The sequence below is a fragment of the Puma concolor genome, chromosome D3 (genome assembly GCF_028749965.1).
Source record: "Puma concolor isolate L17-30 chromosome D3, mPumCon1.1.hap2, whole genome shotgun sequence".
Classification (NCBI taxonomy): Eukaryota; Metazoa; Chordata; class Mammalia; order Carnivora; family Felidae; genus Puma; species Puma concolor.
The window spans coordinates 17,142,412-17,161,561 of NC_141678.1; the positions used below are offsets into that span (position 1 = coordinate 17,142,412).

Sequence of the window (19,150 nt, forward strand, 5' to 3'; positions counted from 1 at the left end):
GTGACTTATTCATTCCTTTTTTCTTTTTTAAACAAGAATTTTCCCGTTACAACGTGGGTACTGGGGGCATGGTCAAGAATAAAAGCCGGGGGTGGACTAGCCTGTCTACCCTATGGAAGGGAGGCAGTTGTTCTGTCCCTTAAGGCAAAAGAGGACCGGGAATAGGTTACTATTGGTAAATTGCCCAGAGGCTGCTGAGAACCAATTATAAAGTACATTTTATATTCTATAGTAAGGGAGTAGTTCATCAGAAACCAGGGCAAAGGGGAGGAGTAAAAAGGAAACTTTTTACTGGTTGATGGGAGGAAACCTGATCACATGATATCCTCTGATGATAAAGATACTGTTCTTTTCCTCAAGCCCTTGGACCATTATGTACTGTTTGTGTGTGTGCATCAGGAGTTGAAGGGATCGTTTTACACTTCATCGTCCTCGCTGTCCTGGGCTTTGTCTCTGTCTGTCTCAGTTTCCCTGCAGTCCTCGCCTCCCAGAGTTAGGAGGCTCCAGTGAGTAAGCAAGAACCACCAGGACGGCATCAGTACCTGTAGAAAGAGATGACGACCACCCAAAGGAGAATAAACAAAGGTTATTTATTTCCAACTTGCTATTGCAAGGGAGTCAGCCAGCATCCCTCGTAAACTGGCAGAGATTCCAAGACAGGGAAAACTTTATAGTGGAAAAAAAGGGAAGGCTTCAGGTATACGCTGATTGAAGCTGTTGGCATGGGGAAGCAGTAGGCAGCTAATTAGAAGCAGGGCCTCCTCTGTGATTGGTTAGGGAGCCTATCTGGATTTTTCTGGTTGGTTCTAAGTTGGAAGTGAGGTCGAATTAGGGAAGCTGGCAGTGATCAACCAAGTCCTGATGATTTGGGGGTGCTTGCTACAGAGGTGATAGTTTGGCTTCCTGGCCTAGGGGACTGCAGAGGCTGTGGGTCAGAATTCTATTGTCATGTATGGTCTGGCCATTGTCCATCGTATAGCAAGTGTCCCACATCCCTCCTGGCGGAGCTATGCTCACTATTTACAAAGCTGGTGAAGACATGGGACCTCCCCCAGGCGAGAGCTGGAGGAAGTGGTTGATAATGCTGAGTCCCGGATTAGTTGGGCAGAAAAGGAAACTTTCCAGCTCTCTTCTCGGAGAGGATGAGGGTATCACTATCCCGGATACCATAGCTCCACAAAGACACCCAATCCTGCAGGACTTGGCCTTGGAACTCCAGCTGCTGCTGACTTGTGGGCAGCCCCTGCTTGTCTTCAATCTGCTGCTTCAGGCCCAGGATGAAGCTTTTGGGGTCAATGGCGTAGGCGTGGCTCCCACCATTGGGATGATTCACAAAGACCTGGATCTCGGGGGAGATGGTCTCCACCAGACAGATGCGGATGTTGGAGAAGACTCCGTAATAGGCCAAGGAGCACCGGCTATTGAGGGGCTGTCGCTTGCCACCAGGCTCCTGGAAGGACAGATGCTGTAGGCCTACGCAGCCCCGGCTCTGCCAGATCTTCTCTTTAACCTTCTTTATGGGTTCATAAGGGTTCACCCTGAGGATCAGATCTGAGTAACCCCACTGTTCCACGGTCACTTGGATGTCTCGTGCCCGCTGGAAGGGAGAGAAGAGGGAGAGGGGTTAATTCCACCCTCCTCTGACATGCAAAATTTCCCTTTACCCCTCCTCGTGTTTCCAACAGCAGTAAACATTTGGGTTGTGCCAACCACCTTCCAGGCCCTGGGCTGGGCACCTGTCACACTCTTCTGAATGCATTTTATTGTCACGGCAGCCCTACGACCTTGGTTCCTATTATCCCATTGTACAGATGAGGAAATTGTGGTCGAACGTGGTTAAATAACTTACTGACCATCACAAAGGTGGTGAGGAGCACCGTGGGTATTTGACCCAAGGTCGGTCAGATTTCAAAGTCTGTTCTGAACCACCATCAGCGGCCACGCTCGAGGGCCTGGGAGTCCCTGGTGGCTGAAGAACACCACCTGGAAGGTGCTGGGGAGGGTTGGACACCAGCTGATCTTTTCAAGAAGGAACATAAGCCCGGAATCCCCAAGTCTTCTGATTTTACAAGATAAAAGTTTTTGCACAACGGTTTTTAGATTCAGGAAAAACCCAGAGGCATGTATTTTTCAGTCTATCTGTGGGCCTCAGTTGGCTGGTGGGCCCCACAAAGACCTGGTGCAAACTCTGGCTCTGCTGCCCCTTTGCAGTGTGATCTTGGTTAATTAACTGAACCTGCCTGAGCCTCAGTTTCTTCATCCCTTGAGGGTAGGGGTTAAGTCTTATTTCTGCACTACTGTTGTTCCATTGCCCCTCCCCACAGCAACCCCAAATGCTGGCACAAGAGAGCTGTTGAACTGACTCGCCTGGGCTCAGCTCATGCAAAGAATGCTCGCGAGCATGACTGATTCTCCAGGGGGGTGTGGGAAAGAGAAAGACAAGGAGAACACGAGTTTGTAAGAAAGGCTGAGGCTCAGAGGGTTGAAAAAATGTCCCCGAGTTCACAGAGCTGGTGGGTGCCCCAGCCAGGCTTCCAACTTCCTGACTCCATCGACACAGAAGTATATGCTACGCAGTTACCCGCTTCCAAGCTTCAAGCCCTTGACAACCCCGAGAGGAGCCATTACCTTCACGGTCCAGCTGGGGACTGGATTCTCCTTGTCGTCATAGCAACAGTTCTGTTTCAGGCACTGGGAGGCCCTCTGGGCGACGATGTCCCATCTGTACCCTTCTGCCACATTGTGAGTGGGGTCAGCTGGATCCAGGATGACAGGCCTGCAACACAGGGAGAGGGTTCCCAGACTCTCTCCCGTCTGGAGGCCAGCAAGCCAGAAAGAATCCTGCTCAAGCGATCATCTGTTCCAACCACTGAGCACGTGCTGTGTCTGGAGCCCTGGGCGGGCTGTCAGGCCGAGAGGACCCAAGAACATTGGTGGAGAAGAAGCGAGTGGGGATGATTATATTTCCAGGAGTTCCTTTTGGGGAGAGGTGCGTGCAAGGTGTTTGGGGGGGTGTGTGTGGAGTGTTGAGATGCCCCAAGGGCATGGGTAGCGATAACAGGTACCCGCTTAGGCAGGTGGGCAGAGCTTTTGTTTTGCTGAGGCTCCATAAGTAAGTTGAAGGCTAGGGCTGCTGAAGTGCTTTGGATGATAGAAACACCACCACCACCACCAACTACTGATATTTATTGAGGCGCTGGGCCACACCCTGTGTGAATTCACCTATTTTAATCCTTCTAACAATTCTGAAAGGCAGCGACTATTGTTGTTGCTGTTGTTGCTGTTGTCCCCATTTCACAGAGGAGGGAACTGAGGCACAGACTTCTTTCTGTGAGTTCTCACAGCCAGCAAATGGGTGTTCTCACCCATGGGCTCTGCCTCAGTAGAGCAGGGGTTAGGCTGCCACCAAACGTCTCTCTTCTGTATAAATGGTGAATGAATTTTTAAAGAATATTGGCTTGAAGGAGGTCTAATCGCTTCCTTAAGTGGTGTGGGGTGGCCATATGTGTTGGATGCCAAGCCCATGATTAAGACCTGGCCCTTATACTCCAGGAGCTTTGGGCATAGGAGGGAGCTGTGACTTTATCCGTGACAGAATGCAACATCCCTGCATCCCTGAAATAATCCTGCCTGAAAAAGGGGGAGGTGCCAGGCTGTCCTAGAGGGTGAGATCACCTGACCCAAAGTGACCCACCAGGTGACCTGACACATAGCGCCTGTGCCCAATGGGTAGACTAGTTCCCTCTGGGGACTGGACCAGGGATGATGCAGGTTCCTCATCAAACGGAAGTAAGAGAGGAACAGGGCAGGTGTGGGGAGAGCAGCAGAGGTCATGGGAAGAAAGAGGGCCTGGGGACCACGAGAGAGACAGAGAAAGAGGGTGTCTGCAGGTTTGCCTTGGGTCCCAGTGGCTTTCTAACCTCACATTCCTGGGCATCCTTATAATAAAAATTCCCTTCTCATCAGGAGATTGGGGTTTTCTTCCTTGTAAAGAAATAAAAAGACGCAATACTCATATAAGGGAACAATAAATATTGCTTGCAGCTACCTAGAGCTAATGTAAAGACTTGTTTCAGCTGGGCGTCCCCAGAAGTAGGTGCCAAGAGCAGGATCTGAGTGCTAGGGGTTTATTTGGAAGGATATGTGGGGAAGCACCACATGTGGGGAAGGATATGTGGGTCACCGGCGGTCAGTTCCACTGCAGGGCCTCTGGGAAACAGTGTAGCACACGTGATCCAGACAGAGTCCTCCCATCTGAGACAGGAGGGAGCTGGGGTATTTATCCCCCAGCTTCCACCAGTCATTAGGGGAGGCTGAAAACCCTCAGGCAAAGGGACCCAAGTGCTGACGCTTCAGGTTGAGCCAGCCTTCGCTGAAATGGTTGATGGCCCAGGGCTTGGGGGCGGGCGCTGGTGCTTTTCCTAGAGCTACATGTGCTCCAATGGCGTGAGCTACAATAATGAACATTTCCCCGGCATCTACCATAGGCTGCACCCCGTAGGCCCTTCAGACTCTGACCCTTACAACAGCCTGCACGGTGGGTGCCAGTTTCTCCTGTTTTCCAGATGAGGAGCTGAGGCTCACAGAGGTGAGACAAAAAGGCAGGACTGAGATGACACCTGGCTCTCCGTGATTCTTTCCATTTTTCCATGCTGTCACTGAAACGCACCGAAATGAGCTTTTGGAAGCCAGAGAGGAAAGCAGGGTGAGGTTCCTTGAGGGACAGGGAAACGCCCCTCAACCCCTCCGGGCCCCTGCGAGTTTGAAAGGTGGCCAACTTTTTTTTTTTTTTTTTTTTTTTTAGTTTGGATACCATTAATTTATTATAAAAGAGAGACATGAAAATTATTTACACGATGAAAGATTTTGCAACTTCACTGGAACAGGCAGCTTCACTTCACGCCATTTCAATAATGATTTGTTTCAGTCTACATACTTTCCGTCTCTAAATAAGAGATAATCCATCTCTAAATAAGAGATAATCCTTGACAAGGCACCTGGGTGGCTCAGTGGGTTGAACATCCCACTTCGGCTCAGGTCATGATCTCACGGTTCATGAGTTCAAGCCCCACATCCGGCTCTGTGCAGACAGCTCAGAGCCTGGAGCCAGCTTCGGATTCTGTGTCTCCCTCCCTCTCTGCCCCTCTCTCACTCATGCTCTGTCTCTCTCTCGCTCTCTCCAAAATAAATGAACATTAAAAAAATTTTTTAGGGGCGCCTGGGTGGCTCAGTTGGTTAAGCATCCGACTTCGCTCAGGTCATGATCTCACAGTTCGTGAGTTCGAGCCCCACGTCGGGCTCTGTGCTGACAGCTCGGAGCCTGGAGCCTGCTTCAGATTCTGTGTCTCCCTCTCTCTGCCCCTCACCCGCTCACACTCTCTCTCTGTCTCTCAAACATAAATAAACATTAAAAAAAAATTTTTTAATTTTTTTTTTTTTTTTTTTAAAGAAAGAATCCTTGTCATCTAGAACTACTTTGGTGCCTCCATATTCTGGAAGAAGAACTTTATCTCCACCTTTCACATTGACTGGTTGAATCTCTCCATCCTTTCCTTTAGATCCCCATCCACCGGCCACCACTGTTGCTTGCAATCCTTCTCCTTGAGATTTTTCTGGAAGCACAATGCCTCCGTGGATTACAATTTCGGCGGGACCCCTTTCAACTAAAACTCGGTCCAAGAGGGGAAGAAACTTTCTAAACGCCTGTTCTGCCATCACTCCGGCCGTCCCAGTTGGTACTCCGAAAGACGGCCACCTGGAGGTGTGCCCCGAGTCACTGTGACATTCCGGTTCAGTTTTACTACTTGGTAAAGCCCAGCCAATCAGTGCGACACCGCTTTTGCCTCCCTTCTCTCTCCGGTCTCCGTGGGATGTGGCGAGCAAGCAGGGGCCCAGTACCTGTCTCTTTTGAACTGTTTTCTGACAAAGCCCTTGATGAGTGGGTTCTGGAATGTGTAGTACTTGGTCCAGTAGATGCAGAGGAACTCATACTCCTGGAGCAGCTCCATCACAGTGGCAAAGCCCTCGTCCAGCCTGAAGCTCTCGTCCTCCTGGGCACCTACTTCCCAGGCGTAGATAGTCAGCAGCTCAAGGGCATAGACAGGGGGCAGCGCCGCCCTTGGGCACTTGGCTTTCACGTACTGTAGAAAGAGACCCGGGAGAGAGAGACCCCAAGATTGTGTGTCAGGATCCGCTCTGGATGGACCACAAACTGGAAAACCCAACTTCCTGTGTCAGCTCTGCCACCTACCGGCTGTGTGATCCTGGCCAGTCACTTTCCCTTTCGGGCCCTGCATGATTTTCCCGGTTTTAGACTTAAGGGGCTCGCTCAGTTGGCCCAGTGGGTTTCAAAGTATGCTTTTTTTTTTTAAGGTTTCATTTAAAGAATTTTTAAAATATTTATTTTCAAAGACAGAGACAGAGCAGGGGGAGGGGCAGAGAGAGAGAGAGAGAAAGAGAAAGACACACACACACACACACACACACACACACACACACACACACACAGAATCCCAAGTAGGCTTTGTGCTGTCAGCCCTGAGCCTGATGTGGGGCTCGCGAACCCTGAGATCATGACCTGAGACTAAATCAAGTCACTTTAACGAACTGAGCCACCCAGGCACCCTTTAGAAGATTTTATTTTTAAGCAATCTCTACACCCTACACGTGGGGCTTGAACCCACAACCCTGAGATCAAGAGTTGCATCCCTCAAACTAGGTTTGACATAACCCCTGGTGTGGACTTACAGAGAGATGTCCCACGGAGTGAGGGGTGGGACTCTGCTGCTAGATCCCAGCCTAAGCAGCTACATTTCTATCTCTCTTAGTGTACTGGGCTTCTGAAAGTTTTCCTTCAAAGAAAAGTCTTCTTAGCTGATAGAAAAAAAAAAAAAAAGGGAGGGGTGGGAGGTACCTATAGAATTTGTCAATAGCTGAGATTCTGTGGGGAACACAGAATGCTCTAGCAGGCATCTCTTTCTTCTCCACTGTATAGTGGCGATACTGGTTGGAGGATGGGATTAGCATCCCCCTCAACTCCAGGGTGGGTCCTGACTGGACAGGGTCATCAGCATAAACCTATTCCCCTTGCTGAGTGATTGGTTCAAGAGAAGCTTGTGATGTGAGCTGGCAATGCGAGTGAAGCCCAGGGGGGCTGAAAGGACAGAAATCTTCTCCCATGTGTGGATGTGAGGGCAGAAATAGCTGTGGCCATTTTGCCATCCTGAGGTTAAATCAGCCTGAAATCTGAGTTGGGAGAGAGAGACAGAGACAGAGACAGAAAGAGAGAACTTGAGGCAATTCTAGAGAAAACAGACCTGGAGACCCCCCCCCCCCCCCGCCCCCGCAACAGTGCCTGAAACCCCATCCCCACTGTTACAGGTTTTCACACATGAGCTGATAATTCTCCTTGGTGTTTAAGTCAGTCTGAGTTGGTTTTTCTCTTACTTGCAAAAGAAAGCATCTTAACTTAAGCATCTTAAAGAAAAGCATCTTTTCTTAAAAAGAAAGCATACCAGTCACTTCTTGTCTAAACAGTTTTTCTAGTATTCAGTTAGAAAATGAAAATTTCTGTCAAACATCCAGCTATTTGGTTCGTGGATGTGAAATTGACATCTTGCCCTGTGGCCACTAACACCCCATAGTCAAAGGGGGAAAAAAACCCTACTTCGACCTTGAAACAAACAAAAACAGGTCATCTAAAGGATAACAACTTTATTCTCAACTTTTAGAAGCATTTTTTCATTGAATTAAAATTTATTTACAAATTAATGAATTTGTTTTCATAACATTTTTTGAATTCACACTTAAAACTCAAGACTAATGTAATTTTGTTAAGAATTCAAACTCATAGCAATACAATTTATTTTCTCCAGTATTAGGGAGATTTTACTAGTGGGATTCTTTTTTTAAAAGCTTATTTATTTATTTATTTTGAGAGAGAGAGAGCTGGGGAGGGGCAGAGAAAGAGGGAGAGGGAGAATCCCAAGCAGGCTCCACATTGACAGAGCAGAGCTGGACGTGGGGCTCAAGCCCATGGACTGAGAGATCATGGCCTGAGCTGGAGTCTGATGCTTAATCACCTGATCCATCCAGGTGCCCCTACTAGTGGGATTCTTAAAATTTAGATGATAAATATAATGCAGAATGCCTGTAACTGTAAGATGTAAGCCTTAGGGAACATGAGCCCCTTCATTCTCTTAGGAGCTTCAACAGACTATTTAATGGTACAAAGAAAAACAACAAAACAAAACAAAAGAAAAAAACCCAGAAGAAAACATCTGTGTTCCCTTCCAGAGCTGATCTTCAGAGATACTTTGCTTTCTCCGTGTTCAGAATGTTTCTGACTCTTGCAATGGCGCCGTCTGAGATATGTCATGACTTTTCTAGATATGATAAATGTGAGAAAATTGCCATTTTTCCATGACCAGACAAACTCTAAACCTAGTCTTGATAATTGTTGTTTCTTTAAACACCTATTATATTTTCCACTGGCTTAAGCCTTTTCTTCTGCAGTCTGATTCCCTGGCAAACTAGCCTGCAAGTTCTCATTTAATAAGTGACTTTTGTCTGTTAGTTTCTTTCTGCAGCAGGAGGTCTGTCTCACTGAGACTGTCCAGGAGGATTCATTTCCCAAACGACCTGAACTGTGTTGCCTGAGAAATGTACCCCATGGGCTTTGACATTTGGACACGCCCCTCTTCCAGCTCCCAGGGTGGACCTTGTGTGGCAACAGCTTTACCCTTGCTGATGTTTCTTTCCACCTTCCCCAATCCGACTGTTTGTACGTCTGATCCTAATTAAGTCTGGTTCTTGGCCAAATCCGATTCTGGTTCGTGTTCTTACTTATTTGTACAGGGCCGTTTATGTCCCTTTTGGTGACAATGACCTGTGCATCTAGTTTTATGGTTTGACCATTTGGTCTCTATGGGGAGACAGATGATAGGATTTTATTCTCTGCTGGGTGGCAGTTGATGGGAATTTGCTTGTATTTTGCGTCTTTCTCTGTTTCTCTTTTGGTCTGTTTTTTTTTTCTTGAGGATTCTGGTATCTCCCAGGAGGCTCACTGTTGTTGTCTTATGGGTTTTTAAATTACTCAAAAAGTTGTCTGCATGTGTGAATGTGTGTGCATGTGTGTGCACGTGTATACGTGACTCGTGGAAAACAGCCCTATGAGATGAGGAGCTGACTGATGGCTGGATTTCACCCTGTGTTTATTTTTGACCATAATTAAAGTAGTAAAACCAAAAGTGGTAGTTCTTTTTGTTTTTGTATGTAAAAGAAGAAAACATTTTACAAAAGAATGATCTGATTACAATATAATCTATTGGTAGGTAGATTTCTTTCTTCCCACTCAGAGATTGGAAATTTATGGAGCATAATTGGGAATAAATTCATATTCCCAAAAGGGGACTGAGGCAGAAGTTCACCAGATTCTTTTATTCCAGAAGCGGATGACTTCATAAAAGCAGATTGCTTAACCAAAGATCAACAAAATGAGAATTAATTACCCAGATTAATGTTCTATTTTTGGTGGATATGTGACCAAAAAAAAAAAAAAGACCCATTCTTTCTTCTTAATCTAATTTCTATCCTCAATCTATGGCTATACTTGGGCAAGCTAAGTTTAAACGTTCTTTAAATGACATATTATTCCAACACCTCAGGATAAAAAATGCCTATAAAAATTCCTACCATCGGGGCGCCTGGGTGGCGCAGCCGGTTGGGCGTCCGACTTCAGCCAGGTCACGATCTCGCGGTCCGTGAGTTCGAGCCCCGCGTCAGGCTCTGGGCTGATGGCTCGGAGCCTGGAGCCTGTTTCCGATTCTGCGTCTCCCTCTCTCTCTGCCCCTCCCCCGTTCATGCTCTGTCTCTCTCTGTCCCAAAAATAAATAAAAAACGTTGAAAAAAAAAATTTTTAAAAAAAAAAATTCCTATCATCGATCATAATCTAACAAATCCTCAGAAAAACAAAGATAATGATGCTGTAAAAGCATAGCATATATAAATTGGCCCTGTTTACAAAACTATTCAGAATGATGGTTAAACATTTACAGAGTGATTTTATTAACTTCTTTTTCATGAATACGTAGCATTTACATAAGTTCAATACAAATTTATCCTTCTTCCTACGAGGATAGGTTTTCAATAAGGCAATGTGTCGATTAACCGATAACCAATAATAAATCAAGTTTATAAATAAAATTGTTTTCATGCAAGAAATCTCATGTCATTAGGTGTGAAAATTCCACTATTAAGAATCAAAGACAGGGGTGCCTGGGTGGCTCAGGTAGTTGAGAGCCCAACTCTGATTTTGGCTCAGGTCATGATCCCAGGGTCATGGGATCGAGCCTCACATCAGGCTCTGTGCTGGGCATAGAGCCTGCTTAAGATTCTCTTTCTCTCTCTCTCTCTCTCTCTCTCTCAGCCCCTTCCCCAGCTCTCTCTCTTTCACACAAATAAATAAAATTAAATTAAAATTAAGAAAAAGAATCAAGGACAGGGGCACCTGGGTGGCTTGGTCAGTTAAGTGTTTGACTCTTGATTTTCAGCTCAGGTCATGATCTCATGGTGGTGAGATCCAGCCTACGTTGGGCTCTGTGCTGGGCATGCAGCCTGCTTAAGATGCTCTCTCTCTCCCCTCTCTCTCTCTGCCCCCTCTCCCTCAAAAGAATCAAGGACAAAATAAAACAGACCAGAAAGACAGGTAATGTATAATTCCATTTAAATGAGGGACCCAGAGAATAGGCCAATTCATAGAGACAGAAAGTCGAATGGTGGTTGCCAATGCCTGGGGAGGAGGAGGATGGGGAGTTACTGTTTACTGGGTGCAGAGTTTCTGCCTGTGAGGATGACAATGATCTGGGAACAGACAGTGGTGAGGTTTACACAGCATTGTCAATGTAATTAATGCTGCTGAACTGTATACTTAAAATGGCAAAACAAAACAAAACAAAATAAAAAAACAAAAAAAAAAAAAAACCCAAATGAACAAAAAACCTTGTGTGAAAAGCACAACTAAAACACTGGGAAAAGTCCCATCTTGTTCCCAGAACTCTACTGAATTAAATACTTCCAAATATAAGAAACAAACATCATTTTGTCCGTAAAAGAAAAACAAAAACAACAACAACAAAAAAGCAAGAATAACCCCCTCCTCTTCACACATGGAAATGATGCTTATAAAATCCCTTCCAGGGGGGCGCCTGGGTGGCGCAGTCGGTTAAGTGTCCGACTTCAGCCAGGTCACGATCTCGCGGTCCGTGAGTTCGAGCCCCGCATCGGGCTCTGGGCTGATGGCTCAGAGCCTGGAGCCTGTTTCTGATTCTGTGTCTCCCTCTCTCTCTCTGCCCCTCGCCCGTTCATGCTCTGTCTCTCTCTGTCCCAAAAATAAATAAACGTTGAAAAAAAAAATTAAAAAAAAAAAAAAATCCCTTCCAGAAACTGATCTGATACTGTTGTAAGGCTGATAGAAGGCCAGCATTATATAGATGGCAAAAATAACACTTTGGGGACAGGCTACGAGCATGAACACACTTAGACGTCTCTAAGATCGGTGATAACCTTACAGTCAATTTGAAAGATGAACCCCCCGAGGAGCTAAGTTGCGTGCTCCCTGGTTTCCGACCCCCTAGTTGATGGACTGAAAAGAAGAATGAAATACTTCTGAGCCATGAAAGCACATGACAACTCCTGGGACTTTACAAAGCCTCCAAACAAACAAACAAACAAACAAACAAACAAACTTCAATCTTTTAACCACAATGAGACTCTAGTTGTGTTTACCAAATGGCATGAGCTCTTTATGTCCTTCTATATTGACCAACACATCTTGCAACACTCAGCTAAACAAAACTAGTTGAACCAAAGATATCATCAAATCAGTAACACTGAACCAAAAACTGTTTTAAGAAACCACACGTGATCAAATCCCTGTTTTAAGGGAGAAGGCTTGAACAAAAACAGAAGGGAGGATTGTAGAAGTAAAGCTGATATGTTGTCCCTTGGATATTACAAAAAAAAAATGTGTATATCATATGCAGGAAGAAAACATTCAGCGCTCAAGCAAACAAAGCAAGCAAATGAATCATTCTTTTGGATTCAAATTCTTCAAGTCCACAAAACCTTGCATTGTTTCCTGTTAAGTAATCGACTCACCAACAAAACCAATTTTAGTCTTGGCTTTGGCGATGCTGGTGTGTGAAGATACATCACAACCTTGGTTGATGTGATAATCATGTAAGAAAATGGCTATTTTTCCACCAAGTAACTGCAAACTTACTAACCTTGGAAAGTTTTTAAGTTCTTAATGTTTATTTATTTTTGAGAGAGACAGACACACACACACACACACACACACACACACACACAGTGTGAGTGGGCGAGAGACAGAGAGAGAGAGGGAGATACAGAATTTGAAACAGGCTCCAGGCTCTGAGCTGTCAGTACAGAGCCCGACCCGGGCCTCGAACCCACGAACTGTGAGATCATGTCCTGAGCCAAACTCAGATGCTCAATCAACTGAGCCACCCAGGAGCCCCTTGATTTTTAAAAAAATACTTTTTTCTTAAAAAAAAAAACAACTTCCTTTTTAAAAATGAACAAATTTTTCTAAAATATGACTTTCTGACCATTTATTTATTTATTAAAATTTTTTTCCTTACCATTTTTTTAAGTAAGAAAGCAGCTCCCCCCCACCCTGCCCTTTTCCATTTTTGAGTTGGTTTCTGAATTTTCCTTTTGTAATTTTAGACGACTTGTTCATTTGGATATTTTGGAATATTCTTGGTACCTTTCAAACTATCACATGTGAAATCTAAAAAGTAGCTATTAGTGGATATATTTAGTCAATAGTGGTTGTGATAGGAACCCGACCATTTGTGGGGGGAAATTGGTGTGGGTGCAATTAAACAAAACTTTCCTCTGGTTAGTCCTTAACCAGCTGAGATTAACTAATGTCCACAGAACTCAGTGAAGTTGACATTAGCCAACATAGACCATAACTGGGGTGTTACAAACATTTGTTTACTGAAATACTGTGTGTTCCTTATTTTCCTCCTTCCTTCTCTGTTCCTCTTTCTCCTCCTCCTCCTTTCCCACCTTTCTCCACTGTTTCACTTTACAGTTTAAAAGATTAGCAGTTTCTTCCCCCTCCCCCAGTTTCCTGGAATGACAAATCAGCCCCGCCCTCCCCCCTCCCCCCCCCCCCCCCCCCCCCGCCGCTGCTTCTGCCAGCGACCCCTTCTGCCCCCATCCTGGCAGCCCCCTCACCTGCAGGTACCAGTGTTTTACCAGCCGCAGGAGGCTTTTCAGCTTGGTTGGCCGATGTTTCACAAAGTTCCTCTGCAGCTCGCTGAAGGATGGGGAGAAGTTTCCAGGGTAACCGTGGGCCTCAATCAGACTCACATAGACCTCAGGAGGTGGCTGAGAGTTGGAAACAGAAGGCCCTGAGTGGGAGGAGGCAGAGGTAGAGAGTGGGGATTTAGGAAGCCCCAGGTTGATAAGAGGTCTATGGAGCTAGCCTGCTCATGCATTGGGGTGTCTCTCCAGGGAAACCTGAGACCTCACAGTCTAAGGGAATCAAGGTTTGCCTTGCTTGATTGTACTTCTGGAGAACCAAAAGTGGGCTTTCCATTCTTCGGGTCTCAGAAGACTGCGGTCTTCTCTCCACGTCCCAATACCCCAGGTTTCCTTAATGTCTGCTTTGGATTCCTTTCTCGGGGGTTTATTCCAAACTCCTGACCCCAGAAGCAGAGAACCAGTTCCAGATAAGAAAGCTGGGCTCCTCAAGACTGTGCTGCTGAACACTGTGCTTTCGTGGCATGCATCACTAATGCATCTGGGCACTCTCTTTCTTGCTCACGTAGGATCCCACTTCTGACACCTTCTCTACAAAGCAACTCCTGGCAACCACTCTAGTTAACAGGAGCTGGCACAAGAGGAAACATGATCATCTGAGGTTGTAGCTGATACTGTTTACTTCAAACATCGAGGACTCTTTGCCTGAGGACAAACCAGAAGTGCTGGGGAGTTAATGGTCCTGGGAAGCAGCCGTCAGCCAAGGGTGACTGCGAAGTTGGGGAATAAACGCCAACATCCCACTTGGGATTCAGTTGAGGGGTACTGTACATGGTGACTTAGAGTTCTCCAGGAGCACAAAGCCCTGTGGTTCATAATGGTGACCTTACGATGCTTCTTTCCTCCCCTGTCCCTCTCCCGTACTTCCCTATCAGCATCTCCTGGGACTGCTTGTCCTCAAACCCTTGTCTCAGGGTCTGCTTCTGGAAAAGCACAAACACTACACCTGTGATAAATGCTACAGAAGCACCCCAGATTATGCTTCTAACACATTCCCCTCTGTGGGTCTCGTCTCCTCTTGCAATCATATATTTATCCACATGATTATTTAGTAAGCGTTTCCCGAGTTGGGTGACACAGTGGCCCAAGTTGGGCCAGTCCTGGGCCCTGTGGTCGCTGAGCCCCCAGCTCAGAACATGGGTTGAATGGATGAATGCAGGTGTCTGCATGTGGTCATGAACGGGAGGTGAGGGAACTCGGGTCTCCCGGGGAGGGCAAGTGTGTGAATCAGATCGGCTTCCCCTCCCCTTACCCAGGGCCCTGTAGGCAGGCACGACGGTGACAGTGACGAGCTCTGCGGTCTTCCTGGTCTGGATGGTAAAGACGAGGGCGTCGGGGACTCCTTGGACTATTTCCACGTTCTCGAGCCCAAGGGCCAGTAGGTCCCGGCAACACCACAGCTTTTTCCACATCAGACTCAGAACGGCTTGGTGGTACCTGGCCTCCTCCCGGAAGCTGTGGAAACAGCTCAGGAACACCACCAGTTCCACCTCCGAGGTTCTCCTGAGCACCGTGCCGTTCCCAAAGGAGCCTACCTGCGGAACACAGAGCCCCGTCACCCTGAGCCACTGCCCCTGCCAGGCAGTCCCTGAGGCTCCTTATAGGAATTATCCCACGTAATGTCCACCGCAGCCCAGAGGTACGGGTGGGGGTACCACCGTCCCCCTCTTTCCAGGTGAGAAAACTGAACTTTCAAGAGACTAACTCACTCACCCAGGGTCACACAGTGCACAGAAGGGTCTGGGTCTGAACCCAGGCAGCCGGACCCCAGAGCCCACACTTCTTGTTAATGACAACGTGTTGCTTCTGAGACGGGGTATTCTCAACCTGTGGAGTGACGCCTCCTCCAAGAAACCTAGTGGCGCCTTCTGTACAGCGCATTCTGAGCCTTCTGGGTGTCTGAGTAATTTCATGACAGTAAAAAGCGGGGCGCAGGATTGCCTGGTGGATAAGAACCGTAGGGCAGCCTGCGGGATGGGGCAGCCTGACTTTGACCCCGATTCTTGCCCTTGTTTCTCAGCTGTGTGATCATCGTGAACCCTCATTTCTCATCTGTGAAATGAGAAGAGTAATGGCACTTGAGTCACTGGGAGGAGTGGATGATACATAAGGCATGGCAAGGGCTTACCACGTGCCCGGAATGCAGGAGGTCAGCAATATATTTCTCACGCTCTTCTTTGTCTAGTGGACTGAGATCATCCCTCCTCTGCCTGGGATTCTGTTTCCCCATCTGGATGGAAGGGGCCTGAGCTGGACAAGTTGGAAGTGGTCTATTCGATGTTCTGAGAGTCTAGACCTGCTCTCCCGCCCCTCCTGCCTCTGTTATACAAAGCCCCACAACTCTCCGGCCTCAGGTTGGGCGGTAGATTTGCTAGTGATGCCCCAGACCTCAAGTTGGCTACCGCTTCTGGGGGGTGGAGTCACCAAGGGTTGATTATAATCCAGCTGTCACGGGGTGAACACTCACTAGATCACTGAAGGCCCTTTACACATACAGTATCTTTTAATCCTAACACCCACTGATTGAGGTGGGTACAGGTATGATTGTCCCCAGTGCACAGATAAGAAAACTGAGGCAGTGAGGATTAATCAACTTGCCTTGGACTCCGAGCCGGGAGTCATAGTCAGTCAGATAAAGGGGCAGAAGACAAGGGTGGTTCTTCTCCCTTTCTTTCCTGTGACCCAAGTCTCTGAGGCAGGCCCTGGTTCTGAGGAGAAGACTGCCATCTTTTCTTCCCCGCCCTTTTGCATTCTCTTCCTTCACTGAGACCCAGCATTTCTGCCCCATTTGGCAGGGCTGGGGATGGAACCCTGTGTGTGAATGAAGGGCTCATCCCCCTGAAAGCTATAGGCTTCCTGCCATTTTCAGTGGTAAGACCCAGGCAGAGAAGAAAGAATATTCTAGAATAATCTTCATGACTTGCTTCAGCCCGAATCTGTTTAAACCCAACTCGTTCAAGGACAAGCCCAGTAAATCAGGTTTTTGGGAGTTGGTGGGGGGGGGGGGCGGGAAGAGGGTTTAGAGTCTGAATAAAGCAATATTTCTCATTGACCATTGCTTTTGGGCTATCTCTTTTATTTTGTGGTTTCAGAGAGAAGGCAAGGGCTACAGTCTTCAGGCAGAGTTTGAGGGCTGGGTAAATACCACTTCCTGCCATCAAAACTCATCCTCTTTGTAGCATCCTATAGTCTCCGGACCTGCCCCATTTCATCTACTCCATTCTCTGGATTGTTAGGGGTGGGGTAGGCTGGGAGGCTCTGCCTGACTCAGAGCAAGAATTTATAACAACGCTTTTGTTTTTGAGCATGTACCAGGTGCTAATTTCTTTTTTTAAGGTTTGTTTATTTTTGAGAGACAGGGCACGAGTGGGGGAGGGGCAGAGAGAGGGGGAGACACAGAATCCGAAGCAGGCTCCAGGCTCTGAGCTGTCAGCACGGAACCCAACGCGGGGCTTGAACCCATGAACCGTAAGATCATGACCTGAGCTGAAGTCGGATGCTTAACCGACTGAGCCACCCAGGCGCCCCCAGGTGCTAATCTTTTAGCTTTTAGCTTTTGCTGGACAAGGAGGAAATGGTGATGAGGAGACAGAAGCTTGAGAGAGAAGAGGAGTTAAGATCACGCAGCTGGTAAAGAAAACATGCCAAGAGTCAAACCCTTGTCTGTGGAAATCATACGGCCTCAGGCTCTAGGCGCTAGGGGTGGGTTTAAGGAAGAGCTAGGGACCTGAGATTTCTAAATCCTTCCCTGAGGTGGCTGCCCCTGGAGACAGAACTAGAGCACTGGGCTGGAAGTCAGGTGCCCTAATTCTAGTCTTGCTTTTGCCACTAGCTCTCTGTGTGAACTTGGGACATCTATCACCCTCTCTGTGCTTCGGTTTCCTTCATTTTTAAACAAAGGTGTGGCTGAGACTGTCTGATTCTCCAGGGCCTTTCTCGCTTTGACCTTCTTGAATTTTGACTCTAGCCAGATCAAGAAGCAGCTGAAGGAAGGGCTTGGGGGGACATCTCAGTGAGGGCAGCCTGGAGCCCCGGCTGTGGAATCAGATAGATCCTGGTTCAAATCCCGGCCCCACCACTAGCTGTGTGACCTTGGGTAAGTCACCTCGCCTCTCTGAGCTTCCGTTAAAGAAAACTTTTTTTTTTTAAGGTTATTTTCTTTCTTTTGAAGGCTTCATTTAATTTTTTTTTTTTAATTTACATCCAAATTAGTTAGCATATAGTGCAACAATGATTTCAGGAGTAGATTCCTTAGTGCCCTTTACCCATTTAGCCCATCCCCCCCCCCACAACCCCCCCGTAACCCTCAGTCTGTTCTCCATATTTATGAGTCTTTTCTGTTTTGTCCCCCTCACTGGTTTTACATTATTTTTGTTTCCCTTCCCTTATGTTCATCTAAGAAAACTTTTTTCTTTTTTTTTTTTTTTTTTTAAATTTTTTTTTTTCAACGTTTATTTATTTTTGGGACAGAGAGAGACAGAGCATGAACGGGGGAGGGGCAGAGAGAGAGGGAGACACAGAATCGGAAACAGGCTCCAGGCTCTGAGCCATCAGCCCAGAGCCTGACGCGGGGCTCGAACTCATGAACCGCGAGATCGTGACCTGGCTGAAGTCGGACGCTTAACCGACTGCGCCACCCAGGCGCCCCGAAAACTTTTTTCATCTAAAACTTAAAACGTAGAAGAATAGAGAGAGAACACAACAAGCACTCATAGATCCAGCCAGTGAGATTCAACAGGTTTACACTTCTCGCCACATTTGCATCATCAAAAACACTTTAAAGCAGATTACAGATACTTTTTCCTTGAATACTTTAGGGAGCACATTTCCTCCCATAACCGCCAAACTGTTAACACCTAATAAAGTCAACAATGGCTGCCTTAGATTACCTAATATCCAGGCTGTATTAAAATGTCCTTAATTGTCCCCACACTGTTATTTTCCAGATGGTCTACTTCACACCTGGATCCAATCAGAGACCTCGCATTGCATTTGGTCACTAGGAACCTTAAGGCCTTCATTGTGCTCATCTGGAAAATGGGCAAAGGACAGTGCATACCTCACAGGGTGCATGGATTAGAGACAGGGTATGTTAAAGGTTTGGGCTAGTGAACTACAATCACTAGTTTCCTTATCAGGCTTGTTCGGCTCAAGGCAGACAGTACGTACGTACTACAGGGTGCACGCAGCTAGCTGGGGTGTCCTGACATGTCAGCAGCATGGGCTGAGGATAACGAGGCAAGACGTCCCCAAGCATCCTCTGACACGAGGACCCTCATGCTGCCTTTGCCGGGCCCTGGCCTGTGGATGGGAGGGACCAATCTCACCTTGACCACCTTCAGCACCCGCGCTTCCTGGTCCAGCCCATGCTCCCCCTCAAAGTGCTCTTCCCGCAGGAATTTTTGCACCGTCCGCACGGCCTCCAGGACCTCTTCTTTCCAGTCCCGGCTGGGCTGCAGCCACTGAGTCACGAAGGAGTCCAGCCGGGAGGCAGGGGTGTCATAGAGCTCTGGGGTCAGCGCCATCTCTGAATGAGGAGAGTACCACTGGGGCACAGATTTATAGCCACGCACCTACCCAGCTCCCTGCACACACCCACTTCTTTAAGGGGGCTCCCCCTCGGCTGACTGCCAGCGTCCTGTGGGATAAAGGGACCAGAGAGGAGACGGAACCAGGGGTGTCTGGGCTGACCTGGGTTCCTCTTCTTGGAGACCCCTGGCCGCAGCGAGGACACTGAGGGACAGCGAGCCAAGCTGGGAGATCTGGGGCCACCTTAAAATGCTTGGCTTCCAGT

At 47.4% G+C, this 19,150-nt stretch overlaps 1 protein-coding gene and 1 long non-coding RNA gene across 2 annotated transcripts; one reads left to right on the top strand and one right to left on the bottom strand.

The window, feature by feature from the left end:
- Positions 1-571: 571 nt before the first annotated feature.
- On the bottom strand, positions 572-18,909 carry OASL (2'-5'-oligoadenylate synthetase like). The gene is made up of 6 exons (XM_025933374.2): positions 18,684-18,909; positions 14,609-14,891; positions 13,270-13,445; positions 5,899-6,140; positions 2,629-2,776; positions 572-1,597 (listed from the first exon to the last, which is right to left on the bottom strand). Exons 1-6 carry the CDS (start codon positions 18,879-18,881, stop codon positions 1,097-1,099), a joined length of 1,548 nt encoding a protein of 515 aa, XP_025789159.2. The 5' UTR covers positions 18,882-18,909; the 3' UTR covers positions 572-1,096.
- On the top strand, positions 2,708-5,831 carry LOC147575346 (uncharacterized). Its single transcript, XR_015242302.1, has 2 exons — positions 2,708-2,989; positions 5,559-5,831. It is a non-coding gene; the product is annotated as an uncharacterized LOC147575346 (long non-coding RNA).
- Positions 18,910-19,150: the final 241 nt, after the last annotated feature.